The sequence below is a fragment of the Caretta caretta genome, chromosome 17 (genome assembly GCF_965140235.1).
Source record: "Caretta caretta isolate rCarCar2 chromosome 17, rCarCar1.hap1, whole genome shotgun sequence".
NCBI lineage: Eukaryota > Metazoa > Chordata > Testudines > Cheloniidae > Caretta > Caretta caretta.
The window spans coordinates 1,840,223-1,860,052 of NC_134222.1; the positions used below are offsets into that span (position 1 = coordinate 1,840,223).

A 19,830-nucleotide genomic window follows, 5' to 3' on the forward strand; every position below is an offset into this window, starting at 1 on the left:
GCAGTCATTGCTGCTACGGAACGGCTGCTGCGGAGCAAGCAGAGATGGAGAGCAGAGACAGAGACCTCTCCAAACCCATGACTACAGCTGCCCTCTGCAGGGTGGATCACTGCAGTCACCTCCACGTCAGTGCAGCAATAGTAGGTGACTCCACTGGCCAATGCCAGAAGCTGGTCCAGTGCGCACGCCAACAGGACCCAATCAAACCTAACAGGTGAAAAGTATTGCAGAGGTGACCTGACCAAGGCCACCATTACCATGCAGATACCAAAATACATGAGAGAGAGGTTTACCCAAGGAGCAACATACAATACACATTTAATTACCTTCCTGCTTCTCGCTCTTCCTTCGCTAGGGCTACTCCTTCCACAAACACAAACGCCGGAGAATGAGAAAAACCCAGATTTGTCCAAGGAGCACTTGGAAATCAATGTTCCAAGTCACATTCCAAATGAGAAACGGCACCCGGGGCGGGCCATCAGACACGGGGTCTGCTGGGCTCTGACCCTGCCCATCACAGGAAGTTTGCCAGCCAAGCCTGCAAGCGGCCCAGATGAGGAGCTCAGCCTGTCATGGCAGTCCAGCTCACTACTGGGAGACGAGACCGTCGTCTCCCCAAAGGGTACAGTCACCCCTGGAGGCCCCTAGGGGAACTGGGTCTGACCAAGGAATCATCATGACAAGGTCACTGGTCAGGTCAAGCTCTCTTGCAATCTCTCTGCAGTAAAACACAACAACTTTCAACTCCCAGCAGCTTTTCCATTAAGATAATCCAAGATCCATGTACCCGCCGGGCTCCGAGATGGTTCTCTTGGTATGGGACATGCTCTTTTAAGATAAACTTAGTTTAAATTCAAACCTTACGGAGTACGTTACCCTGTGGAGACCCCCAGGCACACACTGCAGCTGCTGCCACGCCGTGCTAACGGCGTGGCCGTGGAGTTCTATTAATCTAGCATGTAGCTGCCTTTTGTTAACAGAGAGCTGCAGCTCATGGAAAAAGCAGATCCCAACATGCTATGCTCCATCTTAATTTGAGTGCCCACTGCTGATTACTAAGGTGAAGCATTGCATGCTGTGACCTGAAGTTTCCATGGGTTATGTGACCCAGAGATCTCCTGATGCCAACTAGCAGAGGGCACAGGGGTACACAGTGGTATAGGGATCCCCGGGGTTCACTGAAAGAATGCCAGGTAAGGTGTCTCCTGAAAGCCTGTGTCAAATGCTCACGAAAATCACTGATGGAGGTAGGAAAAAGATTCGGGAGTTATGTAATATTCTAAAAATGATGTTCTCTAGGCCTGCTAGTTAAAGGCAGGTCACGCAAAGGCAGTGTGCCTGGAAACAGGCTTCTGCAGAGCGGAGGGGGAGCCATCTCTCCCAGAGGACCATTGTGTGTCTTACAAAACAGGTCTATTAGCACACCAAGTCAAATGTTAATGAAGAGCTTGTGGAGATTTCAGAAGGAAATAAACAGGAAGAGGTAAATGGAGGGTGGGGGGAGGCTCTTTTCAGGTGAAGAACAAAGGTCTGGGCTGGTATATCTGGGGGGTGCAGAGAGATGCTCTTCCATCCTTCAGGCAGTGAAGACAAGTTGCCAGTGAGCTTGATCTTATGAAGGGCGGGGTGGGAATCACAGCCATCTTGGCTGAAAACGCTGGGAAAAGGACGTGGAGCGAGCTGTCCTGTGGGAGACCGGGAAATGTCTTGTGAGTTACGTTTACATACTAGCAAGCCTGTTACGATTCCCTTGTATATGTAACCCTGTCTCCAGTGTAATTACTTTCTATCATTTGAATCTCTGCTCTTCCATAATAAACGTGCTGTGTTCACTATGAAGAGATCTATGTGCTATGTGTTAAGGGGACCAGTGATCCTGGGTGAACAGTAGTAAGTGGCGTGTACTGTTCCTTTGGGAGTAGGGACTCTGAGTGTTCAGTGGATCAGGGGCCGGGTGCTCCCCCCCTGGGCGCTCTGGGGATGGTGTGTGCCTACTGCTAACCTGCACATAGTGCAGCCAGGCCTGGCTGGTGGAGTCAGGGAGCTGATCCACAACCACAGACAAGGCTTCCTCACGCCAAGGGCAGGTGGTAGCAAGGTGCCTCGCAGCCCTGGGTATCCCGGGATGCGTCACAGGCTGCCACTGCACAGAGGACAGCTCGAGCCATCTGCACCTTCTCACGCTACTTAGAGGTGACTCTTGAGCAGCTGGCAAGTTGCTCTGGGCTCCTCGAATTGAGCCGTTTGTGGCGGAGGGCTTCATTCCATTACGAGAAACGAAACCCTGCTGGGCCGGGTCTCTCGTCAGCGCTGCCACATTCATAGCACCGCAAGGAGGATGGATTCGGCTACCACTGGCTAAGATTCTGACACTGCCCTGAGGCTGAGAGTCCTCCAACAATTTCAAAGCACTGCACGAAGCACTTCCGGGGCGCAGCTGCAGAAGTTCTCGATGGGTTTTCCTAGATGTCTCACCCTACCACCTAGGGGAGCAACGTTCAGGGCTTCAGCATGTAGAACTGACCAATGAAATTGTTTTTAATTGTTCACGCAATTGATATAACTTCATAAGTAAAGTTTTATGAATGAAACTACATTCATTCATAAGCCAGGTACCCCAATAACTGGCTAATTGAGTTTCACTTTCAATCCAATTGCTGCTTAAATCACTGAAACTTGCACTGCTTCAACATTGTAACTTCTGCTCACGGTCATTCATTGTACTTGTCTATATTGTAACTTCTGTTCACTGTTTGCCATTCCTTACACTTGCCCATGTTGTAACCCAAACTCCATTTTAACTTCTCCCAAACTCCATTTTAAAATGCTAACTCCATTTTTGCAAAACCCTGCTGTAATCTTGTTAGTGTAGTTTAGATGTGTGAATGAGGTATGTATGGATGATGGACTCAACCTCCAGCCCCAGCCAGTCCTGATGAAATAAAGTGTAAACACCAATGGCTGAAGGTGCAGACAACAGCCCTGACAAAGCAAGAAGAATCCACCCTCAAAAGAAAAGAACAAAAGTACAATTGAAGAAACATCAAAGCCAGGTCCCAGGCTGAAAGTCATGTCTGCAATAGACAGGTGATCAATCACATCGGACCCAGAGGCAGTGTGACACAGCAAGACCTATAGACTCTGGATTCAAACTGAAGCCTACAAAAAGGATGGGTGAGATGGAAGACTTTGGAGGGTAACACTCTGCTGCCAACATAGAAGGGCATTGGTGCGCGCCCAACAGAGACCCAGCCCTTCCTTGTGCCCAACTTTCCTGGCCAGTTAGCCGCCACAAGCTACAAACTCAAGCTACATTCAGGACTGGTAACTATACAGCAGCTGCAGAACATTTTTTTTTTTGGGGGGGGGGGGCGCGGTTTATATACACAGGTATTAGATATTGGTTATTGGTCATAAATCAAATTGTGTTATAATAAACGTGACATCTTGTCTTGTCCCCTGAAACGATCCTGTGCAGTTCCGTCTGTATAACAAGCACGCTGCCCAGGCAGAGGGTGCAGACTTAGTGCTGGGAGAGGAAAGGGCATTGCAGTTCTCTGAAACGACCCTTACATCTAATCATAAATGATCTGGAAAGGGGGTAAGTAGGGAGGTGGCAAAGTTTGCAGACAATTCTAAATTACTCAGGATAGTTAAGTCCAAAGCTGACTGTGAAGAGTTACAAAGAGATCTCACTACACTGGGCGACCGGGCAAGAAAACGGCAGATGAAATTCAATGTTGAGAAGTGAAAAGTAATGCATGTTGGAAAACAATCCCAACTGTATGTACAAAATGATGGGGTCTAAATTAGCTGATGCCACTCAAGAAAGTGATCTTGGAGTCATAAGAATATGAAAATGACATTCTGGGTTGGACCAATGGTCCGTCTAGATCAGTATCCTGTCTTCCATCAGTGGCCAGTGCTGGATGCTTCAGAGGGAATGAACACAACAAAGCAATTATTCAGTGATCCATCCTTTGTTGTCCAGTCCCAACTTCTGGCAACTGGAGGTTTAGTGGCAACTGGAGCCTGGGTTGTGTCTCTGACCATCTCGGCTAACAGCCATTGACGGACCTGTCCTGAATGACTTTAATTCTTTTTTGAACCCAGTTATACTTTTGGCCTTCACAACATCCCCTGGCAACAAGTTCCACAGGGAAACTGTGATTGTGTGAGGAAATACTTCCTTGTGTTTGTTTTACACCCACCAACTATTAATTTCATTGGGTGACCCCTGGTTCTTCTGTTACATGAAGGGCTAAAACAACAATTCCTTGTTTACTTTCTCCACATCATTAATGACTGTATAGACTCGATCATACTCCTCTTTGGTCATCTCTTTTCTAAACTGACCAGTCCAAGTCTTTTTAATCTCCTCATACAGAAGCTGTTCCATACCCTTAATCATTTTTGTTGCTCTTCTCTGTACCTTTTCCAAGTCTAATATATCCTTTTTGAGATGGAGTGCCCAGACCTGCATGCAGTACTCCAGCTGTGAGATTGCCTTATTTCCAAGAGAGCAATCTGTGGTTGTCACACAAGAGGGGGTCGCAAGGGCCATGCAATGCAGAGTCCCTGCACAAGTCAGCTGTCTTAGCACATTCAGCCTGGGCTTCAGACCAGGACTCTTGCAAATACCACAAACAATTGTACAGAGTCGGCAGCAGAATGCACAGCACAAACCAAGATCAACCGCCGCTGTGCGTCTTCCAACAGCTTCCCTTCATAAAAGAGCCATTTCAGTGCAATCGAGTCACTGAATCCCTTGTGCTTCAGCACTGGGACACTGCTCTTAGCTCTGCATCTCAGATGCACTCCCAGAGATGGACATCATATCTGACACCCCTCTTGGGTAGAGGGACCCTGCAGTCCAGCTGCCTTGACCCTGGAACCAGTGCCTCAGCCCCCCGCTGCTTAGACACGTTTCCCCAGGGTCCACCTGGCTGTGGGAGCTCTGGTTGCAGGGATGACGTGGCAGTAAAGCAAGGAACACCAGCTCAACCAAAGAATCTCTGTAACCACTAACAGTGGATTCTTAAAAAGCAAAGGGTTACAGATTTATGGAAACACTCCCATATGCAACCCCCCAGTTCGATCTCACCACTCCTGTGAGACCTGGCTTTGGTGTTAGCATCCTTAGGCCAGGCACCTCTTCCTGCCAGCTTGGCCTTGTCTTTTGAATGCAACAGTCACAAGGCCTCTGAGCTCACAGAACCCCCTCCTTAACTGAAGTCTCTCCTCTTAACTGGTCAAGTGGAGAAACTGTAGCTGTCCCAGCTGCTGTTTAGGTTGGTGTGTAGTGAGTCCTCCTGGCAGCAAACTTCTTGTTCCTGTACAGAAGAACCATTTAGAGCAGAGGACCCTCTAGGAGGTGTCCCACCCCCTAGCAAAGCACGGTGCCCAGAATAGACTGCCTCTGTCAGGACCAGACTCGTTTTCCCAGCATGTCTTGGATGGAGGTCACAACACATAAGTGACAGGAAGTTTACAGTCCAAATGGCATCATAACACCAAACGGAGTTTATGATTTGAACCCCACATACCTCCAGCCTGTCACATAGGGCACAGCCACAGCATGTGATTTTTTTCAAATACCATTCAAACAATTAAAGGAATTTTCAGCAGGCATGAAGTCGAAGTGCTTCTGCAAAAAGAGTCCCATTTTAGCCAATCAGTATTGCCACCCCCAGGTCAACCTGGCATTAAACGAGCAAAGGCACAAGCCAGCCAGCTGCAGGGTTTAGTGTAGAGGTACAGATCAATACTGCCAATCCCAGTGTGTCCCAAAGCACCCCATTGACACAGAAAGTGATGTGCTACCAAGTGTTAAAGGGTCACTGCCCAGGGACATTCTTTTTGAAGCGTGTCCTTATTTATGTTACAAACACTTTAGAGTATCAAAACAAAGCATCAAACTTTTCTGGAGTAAGATCCTTTGTTTGCTTGCTGCATGCCTTGGAGAAGGCAAACAAACTAGTCAGTTCCACTTTGGTTTCTTGTAAGTGTCATTTTCTATCTTTATGCACTAGTACAATACCGCAGTGGAACAATGCAACACAAAGGAAAAAAGTTGATTTACTTTAAAAACCTTTCTAATGGAACTCCATAAAGTTATGGAAATATTTGTCTTATTTTGTAGGTCTCCTCACCCCATGCTTAAAACCTATATGAGCTACATGTGACCAGTGGATTCCTTTACAATTCTACCCCAAACAGTTACAAATCCTTAAAATTAATTCTTGATCCAGAGGACAGCAACACATTTGTTATTGGGGTTCTTGTTTTTGGCAGCAAAGAGCAATGAGTGCTATGAGAGGATACAAAATAAATCAAGTGAGCTCTGCATTGGATTTTAAAATGGGACATTCAGCAGCCCGTGTCATAGCAAACGCTGAATCAGTTGGTATCATAGTCAGCTCTCCATTATACTATTGCCACAGTAAAGCCACTGGCAATCAGGGTTTCCTAGGAAAGAATGCTGCAGAATTAGATCAGAGTGAGGGCTGGCTACTTAGACAGCGTTTATGAAAACAGAAGAGAGTCCCTGGATATATGAAACCACAGTGTGAAGTGCACAACTACCTGCATTTGGTCCTCACTTTGGCCCAATATGCAAGAAATTCTGTGGTTATGTGAACATGTTAGCAGTCAAGTGGAAATTAATGATTTGCTAAGACTGACATATACAGTTTACATTGTGTTAGCACTTTCCATCTGAAGTTCTCAGAGTTTTTCCAGATGTTAATGAATTAATTTGCTGTCCCCTGAAAGGTAGTTCAGTACCATTCCTATTTTAGAGAGACAGCCACATAGTGGTTAACTGGCTTGCCATACAGAACGCCTGGAAGAGATCTGCTGACCCCCAGTCCTGTGTTCTAACCACGACTATACTCTCTGAAGCATCAGTGCGGATACAGGTTATCGTTTGATGACTGGGGCTTGCATACACCCATTCTGCTGCGCATGACAGTCTGGAAATGCCAGTGTGCTCATGTTTGTTATAAAGACAACATTCCGCACTCCCACTTTAGAACAAGGCAGTAGACTTTCACGGGTTTAAGGCCATTTGCTACTTACATTTCTAGGAAATGCAAAGCAACAGGATGTGATTTCAGAACAAAATGGTTCAGTTCTGGGAAATGACAGATAGAGCTCAAGGGGCACTGTGGTACGTTACAGCTTTTAGAAGTAGGTCACGTCATCAATACACACCTCATGCTGCATGAATGAATGAGACAGAACATTGGAAAAGAAGCAATGATTCTGTGGAGGGTGGGAGAAGTCACATCCCTCCCTCACTCCATGGACATGCTGTAGTATGAACTGACAACAGAGACAGTGTTGTTGTCATACAAGAATTCATTTCAGAGCAGATAACCTCTGTTCCTGGACTACAGCAACCTTTTAAGAGGAAAAAAATTAGGAGGTAGGTTAGAGGCATGCATTCCTGAAATGATGTTTTGGAGTTACTGTACCTGTGCCACACCTGTGACAGTTAAAGCTACCCCCTCCGCCGTCTCTACGTCCTCGCACCTGGGCTGTAACGTCATTATCTCTAGGGAAATCCTGCCAAAAAACGTAGAACATTTGCACGTTTCCAGGTAACACACTGTCAGCGTTTCCCCTCTACCTCCTGCCCTAGGCTACCTGCCACACTCCTTATAGGTAATGTAAAGGATGCTGTCCAGTGACGCGGTTCATAATTAGAGAGGTCATTTTGGCCAAGGAAGTAAGATTTTCAAATAATGCTTAGACATCTTCTAAACAGAGAAAGGCCGGGAAGCCAGATTGAACAAGATAACGTGACCCCCTCCCTTTTACTGAGTTAACTAGCAGGTTACAGGCTAACCCGCAAAGACCCCTCTATCTGAAAGTTTGTATATTACAAATTGCCCAATAAAAAGGCAGCATATGATCTGCTTGGTCAGTGTCACTAGTTTTAAAAGTACAGTATCAGATTGAGAACACTAGGCCAGATTTCATCTCTCTAACTGGAGTAGCTACACAGATACCACAATACCTGTGCAGACCCCATAGGCTCAGACATTCATCAAGAAGTACTCTAGGGAAAGAGCTCAGAGAAGAGTCACAAGTACATTTTAAAGACATCCTGGCCTGTAGTCATCCTTCCCAGTCTCACTGTCCAAGACAGGAGTTGATTTTTTAAATAACTAATATCCTGGTAATCAGGATATGAAACCCAGGACTGAGAGCCACCCCACTTTGCGTGTATGAGCTTGGGAATTCTAATCCAGATGTAGGTTGTTGCTTCAGGGCAGCTCCAGGCATCCGAGCAGTCTCCCGTTTCCTCAGTGACTCAAAGCTTATGGAAATGGAGAGCCCTTGGCCCTCTAGGGCCACGACTACTTTTCAGTATCAGCTTAACAAACAGGAATTTTAAGCTATTGGGCTGTATCAATCCAATCCTTTTTCCTCTTCATTCCTTGCATTGGAATCCTGCTAGTTAGGACCAAAGTACACTGGCAGAGCCCTGTGCGTAGGAGGGTGAAGGTCAGTGATTGGAAGAACAGAGGACGCTGCCTCTCAGGAGTTAGATAGAACCATAGAGCTGTGTGCACGCCCCAGACTCCTATGCAGATACATATAATAAAAGGCATTGGAATTTTGAAACAATTATAGGAGAGTAAGTATGACTTGGCTAGCAGCCACTACAAACCAGCTCTGAATCAAATCAAAGAGGCACAGGTCAGAGGGTTTATGTCAGCGAACATCAGTTCACACACATGAGATATGAGTAGGCAGCAGTATCCACTGAACAGGTCACTTTACCATTCTGTGAAATCATTCAAATGTACTGCACTGAGTCTGCGCTCTGCAATCACCCTAATTAAACTGGCATGCAGGCATGGGAGCTGATTACACAGATCCTGCTGTACAGTACATACAACTGGGTATCTCTGCCAGGCAAGTTTATAGCTATATTTAACAGTTAATACAGGGCTGTAGTTGTGTTAGGGAACACTTAATTGTCCTATCTACGCTATGAACTATAACAAATATGGTAATGAGTCCCCGATTCTGCTGTAGCTTTAGCGTACATGAGCCCTTGGAGCGGACCAAGATTCAGCCCAGTGGAAGGAAACTCACTGATAAATAATAAGCACTTACACAGATGCTTTAGGCGCCATAAAAACATCAGTCAAATGTGAAGCAAAACAAGATGGGCTCTTTCCATACTGTGCTTTTAAAACACAACAACATTCAAGATGGGTATTACCGCCATGTGGGGAATAGAAGGACTTGGTTTAATCTCACAGCACAAGTTTGGGAACAAGTCAATGAGCCAGTCACATTAGGAATTTTCCACACACAGCTTTAACTTGAACAACAAAAACCCTACATCACAATTTGCCCCTCCCATCTCAAATAAGCCTGACCTGGGTTTGGTTTGCGATTGACATGTAGTGTTGGAGGCCCGTGTTCTCACATGGCACACGATGAGGACAGTGCCCTCATAGGAAAGAGGGAATGTCTGCAGCATTATTGAAAGGAGCCAGCCTGGCCCTGAATTTGGAATACGTCAGTAGCATCTCTCTACATTACCTACAGAGCTATGGAGTGCACCAGAAGGCAAACACCAGAGAAGGGGGCAAAAGAGGAGGGTGTTGAGATCTAGTTGTTGTCCCACTAGAGGAAAAGTTAGTGTTTATGTTATCCTGCTGCTGCTGTTGCACAAAATGGAAGGGAGAGAAGAAGGTTAGACACAATGTTAGGAAGCTGGTGGGTTATTACCTGTGCAACCCCTGTTACGTACAGTGGGACCCCCTCCGACGTCTCAATATTCTCACAGCGACAGAGGATGGTCATAACCTCCAAAGACAGTCTGAGCAGCGATAAATAAGGGTAGGATAGCAAATACACAAAGCAGTTACCAGAGAATAATCGACACAACGCAAAGGACAGACGGGACTTTCAGGTTTTAATTTTCCCCCATCACTTTCCACGTCTCCCGCTGCCCACTCCTGAGTCGCTAACATTGCCGGGCAGAGATACAGCCCAGTCTCTCTCTGCCTGGGGGCGGGGGCGTTGCCACTGCCTAGTAGCTTTATTTAGATTGTATAAACGCAACATGGTTTGCTCTGTAATTTTGGCTGTGAACCCTACATTTAGATATTCTGCAAAACAAAAGCTTCCTGCCACCTGGACATTGCTGCTACAGCTGTTCAAGAATTTTCTGTCAGTGCCCTTTTCACAAAATCAATTCTTTTTTTCAGGGAATTTTCAATTTTGCCAAAAAATTCAATTTTCCACTAGGAACATGAAGTGACAGTCCCCACCTGGAAGGCTCTTGTCAGTTTCATTTTCTGCCTGCCAGGAGAAAGTGAAATTGACAAGAGCCTGCCCCCAATGTGCTGAAACATTCCATTCCAGGCCTCCACATTTGAAATTTCAGAATTTCTGCCCACAGAATATTTCCAAAGCTGTTAATTTTTGTCCTGAATCAGGATGAAATGTTTTATGAAACCTCAAAATTTACTATGGGATGGACATTCTGTTTTCTGACCAGCACTAAATACTACTTCATCTTCCCCGTTCAGAACCAGCAGGGCTTCACTCCGACAACTGTGCAATATCTGCAGCTGTTCTGGCTTTCCCTTCTGACTGGTCCTCCTGGGGAGATTTTCTAGTTCAAGAGAAGGAAAGTCTCATTCTCTCGGGCAAATGGGAATGCAGGAAGCTTCATTACTTACACTGCACTTAAGAGTTACTCAGGAGGTCATTGGTTCTTGAAAGAAGAATCAAATCCTGCACTCAGGTCTTGACATGCCTGGTAAGGTGCCTCTGAGCTCTCTATAATGTGTGTAATTAAAGCTATGTCTACACTGCACACATTACAGCGGTGCAGCTGTAAGGTATGCAGCATAACTGGTCTTTGTCACCAGGAGAGAGCTCTCCTGCCAACAAAATAAAACCACCTCCAATGAGGAGGGGTACCCTTGTCGGCAAGTGCTGTCCACACCTGTGCTTTTCATTGGGCAGGGGTGCGTTTTTTTCACACCCTTGACCGACAAAAGTTTTACTGATGAGAGTGCAGTGTTGACATAGCCTAAGCCTAGGCACCTCTTGTAATGAATGACCTGGTAGCCCAGACTTTTGATTAACATTTATATTGTGGCAACACCAAAAGGCCCCATTGTACTAACTAGCGTACAAACATTTAGTAAATTACCATCTCTCCCTGCCCTCCAGCCACCCCACATTTTAACTCTTTAGACAAATTCTCAGACCTCTTGAATAAGTCTATTCCTTCTGCAAATGATGTGTCAGACCCTCTCTTTGGGCTTTCTCAAGCAACTTAAAAAGGGAACCATTTAAACACAAAGGACAGGAGCCATCTGTTCAAAGTGTAACTATTCTCCCAACGCTCACATGGTGTCAGACTTCTGAAGCGGTGTAGGGGAGAAGCCTGACACCACTGAAAAACCACCATACCATAAGCATCAGTTCTCCTGTGCTGCATACCACAGCTGGGCTTTTCTTCATTTTCCCAACTGACACGAGCGCTACTAGAAAGTCTGTTAAAACGCAAGCATTAGTTGACATGCGGTTGGAGTGCTATAGTGCCCTGGCACTGTAACAGCCCAGTGTGGCAGCCACCGAAGGGAGACCTGTACAGGTGGTGTGAATCATTTGCAAACAGCATCAGATGAGAGCTTGCTATGCTCACAAGCTAAGTGGCCCGGGGCTATCCCGGAGAGAAGGGCATCTAAGATAATGTGTCATTTCTATTACGTTGGAGGTGCACAGCGAGGACAGCAACATGCTAACTACATCTGACAGTGGCAACACATCAAAAGAGAGAACAAGTGATGAGGCCAGCCAGTGCAGGTTAACTATAACCATTTGGCCTTCACTCTTATGGCAAAACCAAAAAGTCTCGTCTTTCTCCTTTCCCCTATTAATTCTTATAAGTGCAGAGGAACCCCACACAGGTCAGTTGGATGTTACGACTGTGTTACTTATTGTGACATTCCCATGGACCTGCAGACTAAGCAGTTACTATCACAGCATGTTAGTTCAGAGACTGAAGCAACAACAAACAGCAAGCAAAACGCATGGCTGGGATTGGGGAGAGAGAGGAAATCCCTTGGTTTTAAACAGAAATTTGGGCCCAATCCCAAAGTAACAGTTAGTTTTTGAAACTATAGAGGGCTGCATACCTTTAGGAAAATAGACTTGAGTAAGAGGAGAAGAAAATTGCTCCTCACTCCATCCCTCCCCCTGTATGTTCAGTGCCACCAGCAAATCACCAGCACCCTTATCAGAAAGACTGGCTTGGCAATAGCTGTCAGACATATGGCTCTCCCAACAGAGCTTCAATACTTACTGACAGACAAACCAAACTGGCCACAAAGGAAAACCAGCCCCCACTACAGAGCACCTCTATTATACCCTTAGTAAAGCAGCAGCTGTTTCCCTGTTACTGCTATTCCCTCAAGGGGAATAGCAACTGAAAGTTCTTGAGTTCCCCCAAACTGACTGATTTTAGCAATGTGGGAAGAAAAATAAATTCATTAACATTAAACATAGACATGGGCCCTCAATTTGCTTCGATTTTGAGGTATCTGGAAAAAATAAAATCAATTTTAAGGGGGAGGCATGCAGACACACAATATCTGTCTGAAGAAGACTTCAGCTGAAACCAGACTTTCTCTATCATTCACCATGGTATCTGGGCATCTCTGTGCAAATAATCTACACAGAGAACGCAGCTAGAGCCAGATTGTCCTGAGACTACAGGTTATGTGGGTCCTATTTTGAATAGGACGACACTAATAGATGGTACATTTGAAACAGCAGGAAATATTTCTTGAAGTACCACAAAGACCTTCATTCCTTGGAATTCCCAGCTGCAAGATGGTCAGAGGCTGAATCCCACAGCTGGATTTAAAGAGGGCTGTGCAGGTGTGAGCAGCCCTAAAAGGCCATCATTAAATGAGTGTAATTAGATCTCATGCTTCAGGACATTCCTCAAGGGCCAAAAAGGATCTTCAGCTCCTTCCCATCACTTCACCTACTACAACACTGCACAACTGTTTAGAGGCACCATAGGGAGGCGTGGAGCTTTCCTTTGAAACACCAAATATTGGCCATGGCTGGAGGCAGGGTACTGGGCTTGTCAGGGACCAATGGTTTGATCTTGTTTGGCCAATTCTATGTTCCTAAAGGTACTGCTGACAGCCTGAAGGTTTACCTACCCAAAAGACACAAACAAGAGGAGAGAGGTCTCCTTACCTTTGTGTGTCAGAAATGCACCACCAAGCCCAGGCCCAGCCTCCGAACACATACTGCTTTAGATCAGAGCCACAGCAGCCACCTGCAGCACAAGCAGAAAGCACAAGTATGTTATAGTTACACACACAGAGCCATCTCCCCCAGGCAAGTTAAAAATAAAAACTTGCTTCCAAATAGCTCTCCACTCAATGATGAGCCACAATAGCGACCAGCAAGATTGCAGAAAATGCATGCTCAATTCCTGGGAAAGCAAAGGCAGAGAGCAGCTCTCTGAAAAACAGCAGCCTTCTGTAATACTGGCCTTTCTACCCCCAGAGGCTGAAGAACAGGCTGAGTGAATTAATTCTTCTAGTTTCCCCCAATCTTTCTGAAACCACAGGGATGTCGATGTAATGACACAACATGCGACTGCTGCAATGGTAGAGGTGAGCTAAATGCATGCTAATCCACAGGACACGAAGAACATCTTTCCTGAAGCCCCCTTATATGTTGCTTTCCTCACCACTGAAGTTGTTGTACATTCAGTGCTGACCCAACTACACTATTTGCAAGAGTTAGACCAGGGGTGGGCAAAATACGGCCCGGGGGCCACATCTGGCCCTTCAGACGTTTTAATCTGGCCCTCGAGCTCCCGCCAGGGAGCAGAGTCCAGGGCTTGCCCTGCTCTGGTGCTCCAGCTGGGGAGTGGGGTCAGGGGTTGGCCCCACTCCACGCAGCTCCCGGAAGCAGCAGCATGCCCCCCACCCCCGCAGCTCCCATTGGCTGAGAACCACAGCCAATGGGAGCTGCAGGGGCGGCACCTGAGGATGGGGCAACATGCAGAGCCTCCTGGACATGCCTCTGTACAGGAGCTGGAGAGGGGACATGCTGCTGCTTCCAGGAGCTGCTTGAGGTAAGCGCTGCCCAGAGCCTTCACCCCTGTCCCACTCCCAGGCCCCTGCACCAGCCCTGATCCCCCTTCCGCCCTCCAAACCCCTTGGTTCCAGCCTGGAGCACCCTTCTGCACCCCCAATCCCTCCTCCCCAGCCCACCCCCAAAACCTGTACCCCCAGCCGGAGCCCTCATCCCCCACCCCACCCCACCCCGGAGCCCCCTCCTGCACCCTGAACTCCTCATTTCTGGCCCCACCCCACAACCTGCACCCCCAGCTGGAGCCCTCACCCCCCCCCCCCAATTTCATGAGCATTCATGGCCTGCCATACAATTTCCATACCCAGATGTGGCCCTCGGGCCAAAAAGTTTGCCCACCCCTGAGTTAGACTGTAATGCCTTGGCACTTGTATTCCAGCAAAGGGTGCTAGAGAAAACCCCTCAGAGGGATTTTCAGGGCAGGTCCTGTAAAAAGCCACGTATATTTGCAGTACTAAATAAAAATTAAAAATCCTTTCCAAGATATGGGGGGGGGGGGGGGGGAGAAATCCTGCCAGGGCTCAGAGTGGGTTAGCTGGATACCCTGTTTCCTGTACAGAACCACAGATAACATTTTACAGTAAATATGATATGAATTCCTTCTCTTTGCAGAATCAGGAAGCTAGTGCCCCTCTCCCTCTGCTCAAAGCTCTTTTCACAAGGTTATTTTCTGAAGGCAACTTTTCAATATAAATCCTATTAAATGTACTACACAATGTTTGTTGTTTGCCATATTGAAATCCAACGGGCAGAAGGTGTCCGTTTCAAAAGCAGGGTAATTTATTATAACAAACTTGGCTTTTTGACACAGACAGTGTTATCTCAAAAACACCTTATGCTTCAGGCTTCTAAAGCAACACAGTTGAAAAAAACAAGCTGAAAAGTTGAGTTCTTGCAGGGGTAATCCCCCAAGCTGTGGACAATACCTGCTGCTTTTGGCTCAGGATTATTAGGACATCCCATGCTTTGAAGGTAAACCACAGACTCAATTGCTTGCAAGTTGTTTAACTTTGTGTTTTTTCCAGTAACTCTTTTTGCCATGCTCAGGTTTAAGACCTGAAACCAGTGAGCTTAAGAGCCACTAGCTTAGATGTTTGTTTTGATCACTACTTGTATGTGCATTATTCTCCCACCTCCAAGACAACAGCTCCCTGCCAACTTGCATGGCAGCTAGAAGACTATTCCTCCGAATCGGGGGAAAGCTTAGGCCGGGTAGTTATCAATGGCTCCATGTCTAGTTGGCAGCCGGTATCAAGTGGAGTGCCCCAAGGGTCGGTCCTGGGGCCGGTTTTGTTCAATATCTTCATAAATGATCCGGAGGATGGTGTGGATTGCACTCAGCAAATTTGCGGATGATACTAAACTGGGAGGAGTGGTAGATACGCTGGAGGGGAGGGATAGGATACAGAAGGACCTAGACAAATTGGAGGATTGGGCCAAAAGAAATCTGATGAGGTTCAATAAGGATAAGTGCAGGGTCCTGCACTTAGGACGGAAGAACCCAATGCACAGCTACAGACTAGGGATCGAATGGCTAGGCAGCAGTTCTGCGGAAAAGGACCTAGGGGTGACAGTGGACGAGAAGCTGGATATGAGTCAGCAGTGTGCCCTTGTTGCCAAGAAGGCCAATGGCATTTTGGGATGTATAAGTAGGGGCATAGCGAGCAGATCGAGGGACGTGATCGTTCCCCTCTATTCGACATTGGTGAGGCCTCATCTGGAGTACTGTGTCCAGTTTTGGGCCCCACACTTCAAGAAGGATGTGGATAAATTGGAGAGAGTCCAGCGAAGGGCAACAAAAATGATTAGGGGGCTGGAACACATGAGTTATGAGGAGAGGCTGAGGGAGCTGGGATTGTTTAGCCTGCAGAAGAGAAGAATGAGGGGGGATTTGATAGCTGCTTTCAACTACCTGAAAGGGGGTTCCAAAGAGGATGGCTCTAGACTGTTCTCAATGGTAGCAGATGACAGAACGAGGAGTAATGGTCTCAAGCTGCAGTGGGGGAGGTTTAGATTGGATATTAGGAAAAACTTTTTCACTAAGAGGGTGGTGAAACACTGGAATGCGTTACCTAGGGAGGTGGTAGAATCTCCTTCCTTAGAGGTTTTTAAGGTCAGGCTTGACAAAGCCCTGGCTGGGATGATTTAACTGGGAATTGGTCCTGCTTTGAGCAGGGGGTTGGACTAGATGACCTTCTGGGGTCCCTTCCAACCCTTATATTCTATGATTCTATGGTCTGCACTTAAAAATTAGATCAACCCTAGTTATGTCACTTGGGGCTGTGAAACACTGTGTATCCTGAGTGCCGCAGTTATATTCACCTAACCACCCATGAAGAGGCGGCTAGTTTGATGAAAGAATTCTTCTGTCGACCTAGCTACTGGGGCTGCGAGAGACGGATTAGAAAAACCCCTTCTGTGGAAGTAGGGCGTGTCCAAGCTGTGCCGTTGTAGCGAAGGCAAGCCCTTAGAGAAGCTGATTGGTGTGACAGCTCCTAAAACAGATTCAAAGTAATGTCATTTAATATCTCTTGGGGGATAGGAGACTGGCTTGCTCAGTTCATTAGCCAGACTCATACGCTGTCTGCCACTTCCTCACCTCCTTTTCTGTTGGTTATCTGCACAGCACAACGTTCTCGATAGTTCTGCTTCCCAGCCCACACTTATCACTGAGCAGACATGGCAGCATGTGTCCCTTCAAACAGATGTTATTTTCTTTCACACACAATGTAAGAAAATATCCTACTTTGAATCTTCTCCAAACTGAGCAGTAGCACCCTTACTAATTCTCACCAGAAAGCACAGAAAGTTACATCTGTGCACACCAGATTTGGTGCCATGTAGTGCTATTTAGTAAAATCATTCTTAATAGTGTCCAAAGCAGAAAGAAAATACGGAAAGTTATAATAAAGTTCTTCTAGAAAGATTCAATCTGAATTTACTAATGGGAGTGAATTGCCAAATAGGTTCTTTAATACAAGTTGTACATCCGGGCACAGTAGAATACTCTGGTGGTAAAAGAATGAGCCGCATGAACTAATTGCTTTAAACACTAATTTCCTATTTACAATCTTGCCATCTGCTTCCCAGGTCCCAAAGATCAAGTGAAAAAACAGAAACAAATCACCAATGTGAAAAACTTTGCAAATCTGGAAAACAAACCCCAGCAAAATGAGATTTGGCAGAGAAACCTCCTATTTCAGCTAGAACATCCCCTCTTCTCTTCAAGTCTGGGTCTCACAGCTACTTGGCTACAATTTACAGACATCCACCCTGCCTTTTCCAGCACAATAGAATACAGCCAGCTATACTACCATGGGAGGATTCATGCCAGACAGCAGTATTCCAGCTTGGAGCCTGCAGAGGGAAGTGATCCTGCATTAAAGTCAGAAGCATTCCTATTAACAACAAAACTAGATGGCCTGTTTCTTATGAGATTAGATGAACCAAATTAGGGTTTATGATTAGTTCCAGGTCTACATACAGAAAATGCCTCCAGCAGATCCAAAAAGGCCCTTTGCACTGCTGCTCTAAGCCCTGGTCTACACGACGAGTTGAGGTCGAATTTAGCAGCGTTAGATCAATTTAACCCTGCACCCGTCCACACGATTAAGCCATTTTTTCCAACTTAAAGGGCTCTTAAAATCGACTTCTGTACTCCTCGCCCGACGAGGGGATTAGTGCTGAAATTGACCTTGCCGGGTTGAATTTGGGGTAGTGTGGTCGCAATTCAATGGTATTGGCCTCCGGGAGCTATCTCAGAGTGCTCCATTGTGACCGCTCTGGACAGCGCTCTCAACTCAGATGCACTGGCCAGGTAGACAGGAAAAGGCCCGCGAACTTTTGAATTTCATTTCCTGTTTGGCCAGCATGGCAAGCTGCAGGTGAGTGCAGATCTCAACAGCAGAGGTGACCATGATGGAGTCCCAGAATCGCAAAAGAGCTCCAGCATGGACTGAACGGGAGGTACGGTATCTGATTGCTGTATGGGGAGATGAATCCGTGCTATCAGAACTCCGTTCCAAAAGACAAAATGCCCAAACATTTGAAAAAATCTTGAAGGGCATGAAGGACAGAGGTTATAACAGGGACCCGCAGCAGTGCCACGTGAAACTTAAGGAGCTCAGGCAAGCCTACCAAAAAACCAAAGAGGCAAACGGCCGCTCGGGGTCAGAGCCCCAGACATTCCGCTTCTATGATGAGCTGCATGACATTCTAGGGGGTGCAGCCACCACTAACCCACCCTGTGCTTTGACTCCATCAATGGATTATCATGCAACAGGGATGCGCATTTTGAGGATTAGGAAGATGAGGAAGAGGTTGAAGATAGTGCACAGAAAGCAAGCGGAGAAACCGTTTTCCCCCGAGAGCCAGGAACTGTTTCTCACCCTGGACCTGGAGCCAGTACCCCCTGAACCCACCCAAGGCAGGCTCCTGGACCCGCCAGGCGGAGTAGGGACCTCTGGTGAGTGTACTTTTGTAAATAAAATACATGGTTTAAAAGCAAGCGTGTTTAATGATTAATTTGTCCTGAAGACTTTGGATGCATTCGCGGCCAGTACAACTACTGGAAAAGTCTTAACGTGCCTGGGGATGGAGCGGAAATTCTCCAGGGACATCTCCATAAAGCTCTCCTGGATGGTCACTTGTCGTTGAAATAGGGTAATTTTATTAAGGGGACATTCAAAGGTGGCCGTTCCTGCTGGGCTGTGTGCCTGTGGCTGAAAAGAAATATTCCCCACATAAGTTGTTGACAGACTTATGCCAGCAAGGCTTGAGCTAGTGAGCTAAACATAGCACACTCCCAGTTGCAGAGCAGACAAACCCACTGAGGCCCAAAGGTAGAGGTCCCTTCTGCAGTTTAAACCATTAAATGATGGGGAGGAGAAAAAATGAAACTGGACAACAGATGCATAAAGAAACTTATGTGCAGTGAAGTCAGAGTCTAGGCATAGATCAGGGTCAGAATCTCAGACACTAGTGTGAATCTGAGTTAAGCCTTGTCCATACACAAGTTGTATCAACTTAACGAAAATTAATTTAAATGGACTTAGTTAAACCAGTGCAAACTCCTGTTTGGACACTTATTAATCAAAAACTGGCTATACTAGTTTAGCTAGCACCAGTAACAAGCTAAGATGATGACAGTTTTAAACTGATCTATACAGTGTCTGCACAGCATTTGCACTGGGTTAACTAAATTGAGTTCAAAACACACCTTTCAATGAACTGGTGCAACTCAGTGTATAGATCAGGCCTTGTTAAAAAAAACCAACCCAACATATGGCTTGATTTTACAAGCCATAACAAAGGTGTGCAACATTACACCATGAAAAGCTTACACTAAATTCTTCCTGGAAACTAAAGGGAAAACCCCTAAGGCAGGGGTTGGCAACCTTTCAGAAGTAGTGTGCCGAGTCTTCATTTATTCACTCTAATTTAAGGTCTCGCATGCCAGTAAGACAGTTGAACGTTTTTAGGTCTCTTTCTAGAAGTCTATAATATATAACTAAACTATTGTTGTATGTAAAGTAAGTAAGGTTTTTAAAATGTTTAAGAAGCTTCATTTAAAATTAAATTAAAATGCAGAGCTCCCCGGAGCGGTGGCCAGGACCCAGGCAGCGTGAGTGCCACTGACTATCAGCTCGCATGCCGCCTTTG

General features: G+C 46.3%; 1 protein-coding gene across 5 annotated transcripts in view; it reads right to left on the reverse strand.

The window, feature by feature from the left end:
* FLOT2 (flotillin 2) overlaps positions 1-19,830 on the reverse strand; it is a 32,692-nt gene that overhangs the window by 8,318 nt on the left and 4,544 nt on the right. The window contains exons 2-3 of one of the 5 annotated variants that reach the window (XM_048824386.2): positions 13,261-13,342; positions 7,479-7,569 (exon numbers count right to left, since the gene is read on the reverse strand). The exons of 1 other annotated variant lie outside the window; for it this stretch is intronic. In XM_048824386.2, the coding sequence (XP_048680343.1) occupies positions 7,479-7,569; positions 13,261-13,342 (173 nt within the window). Of the gene's footprint in view, positions 1-7,478; positions 7,570-9,756; positions 9,848-13,260; positions 13,343-19,830 lie in introns of those variants that run through there. 3 more of the 5 variants (XM_048824385.2, XM_048824387.2, XM_048824388.2) reach the window with 3 other exon arrangements.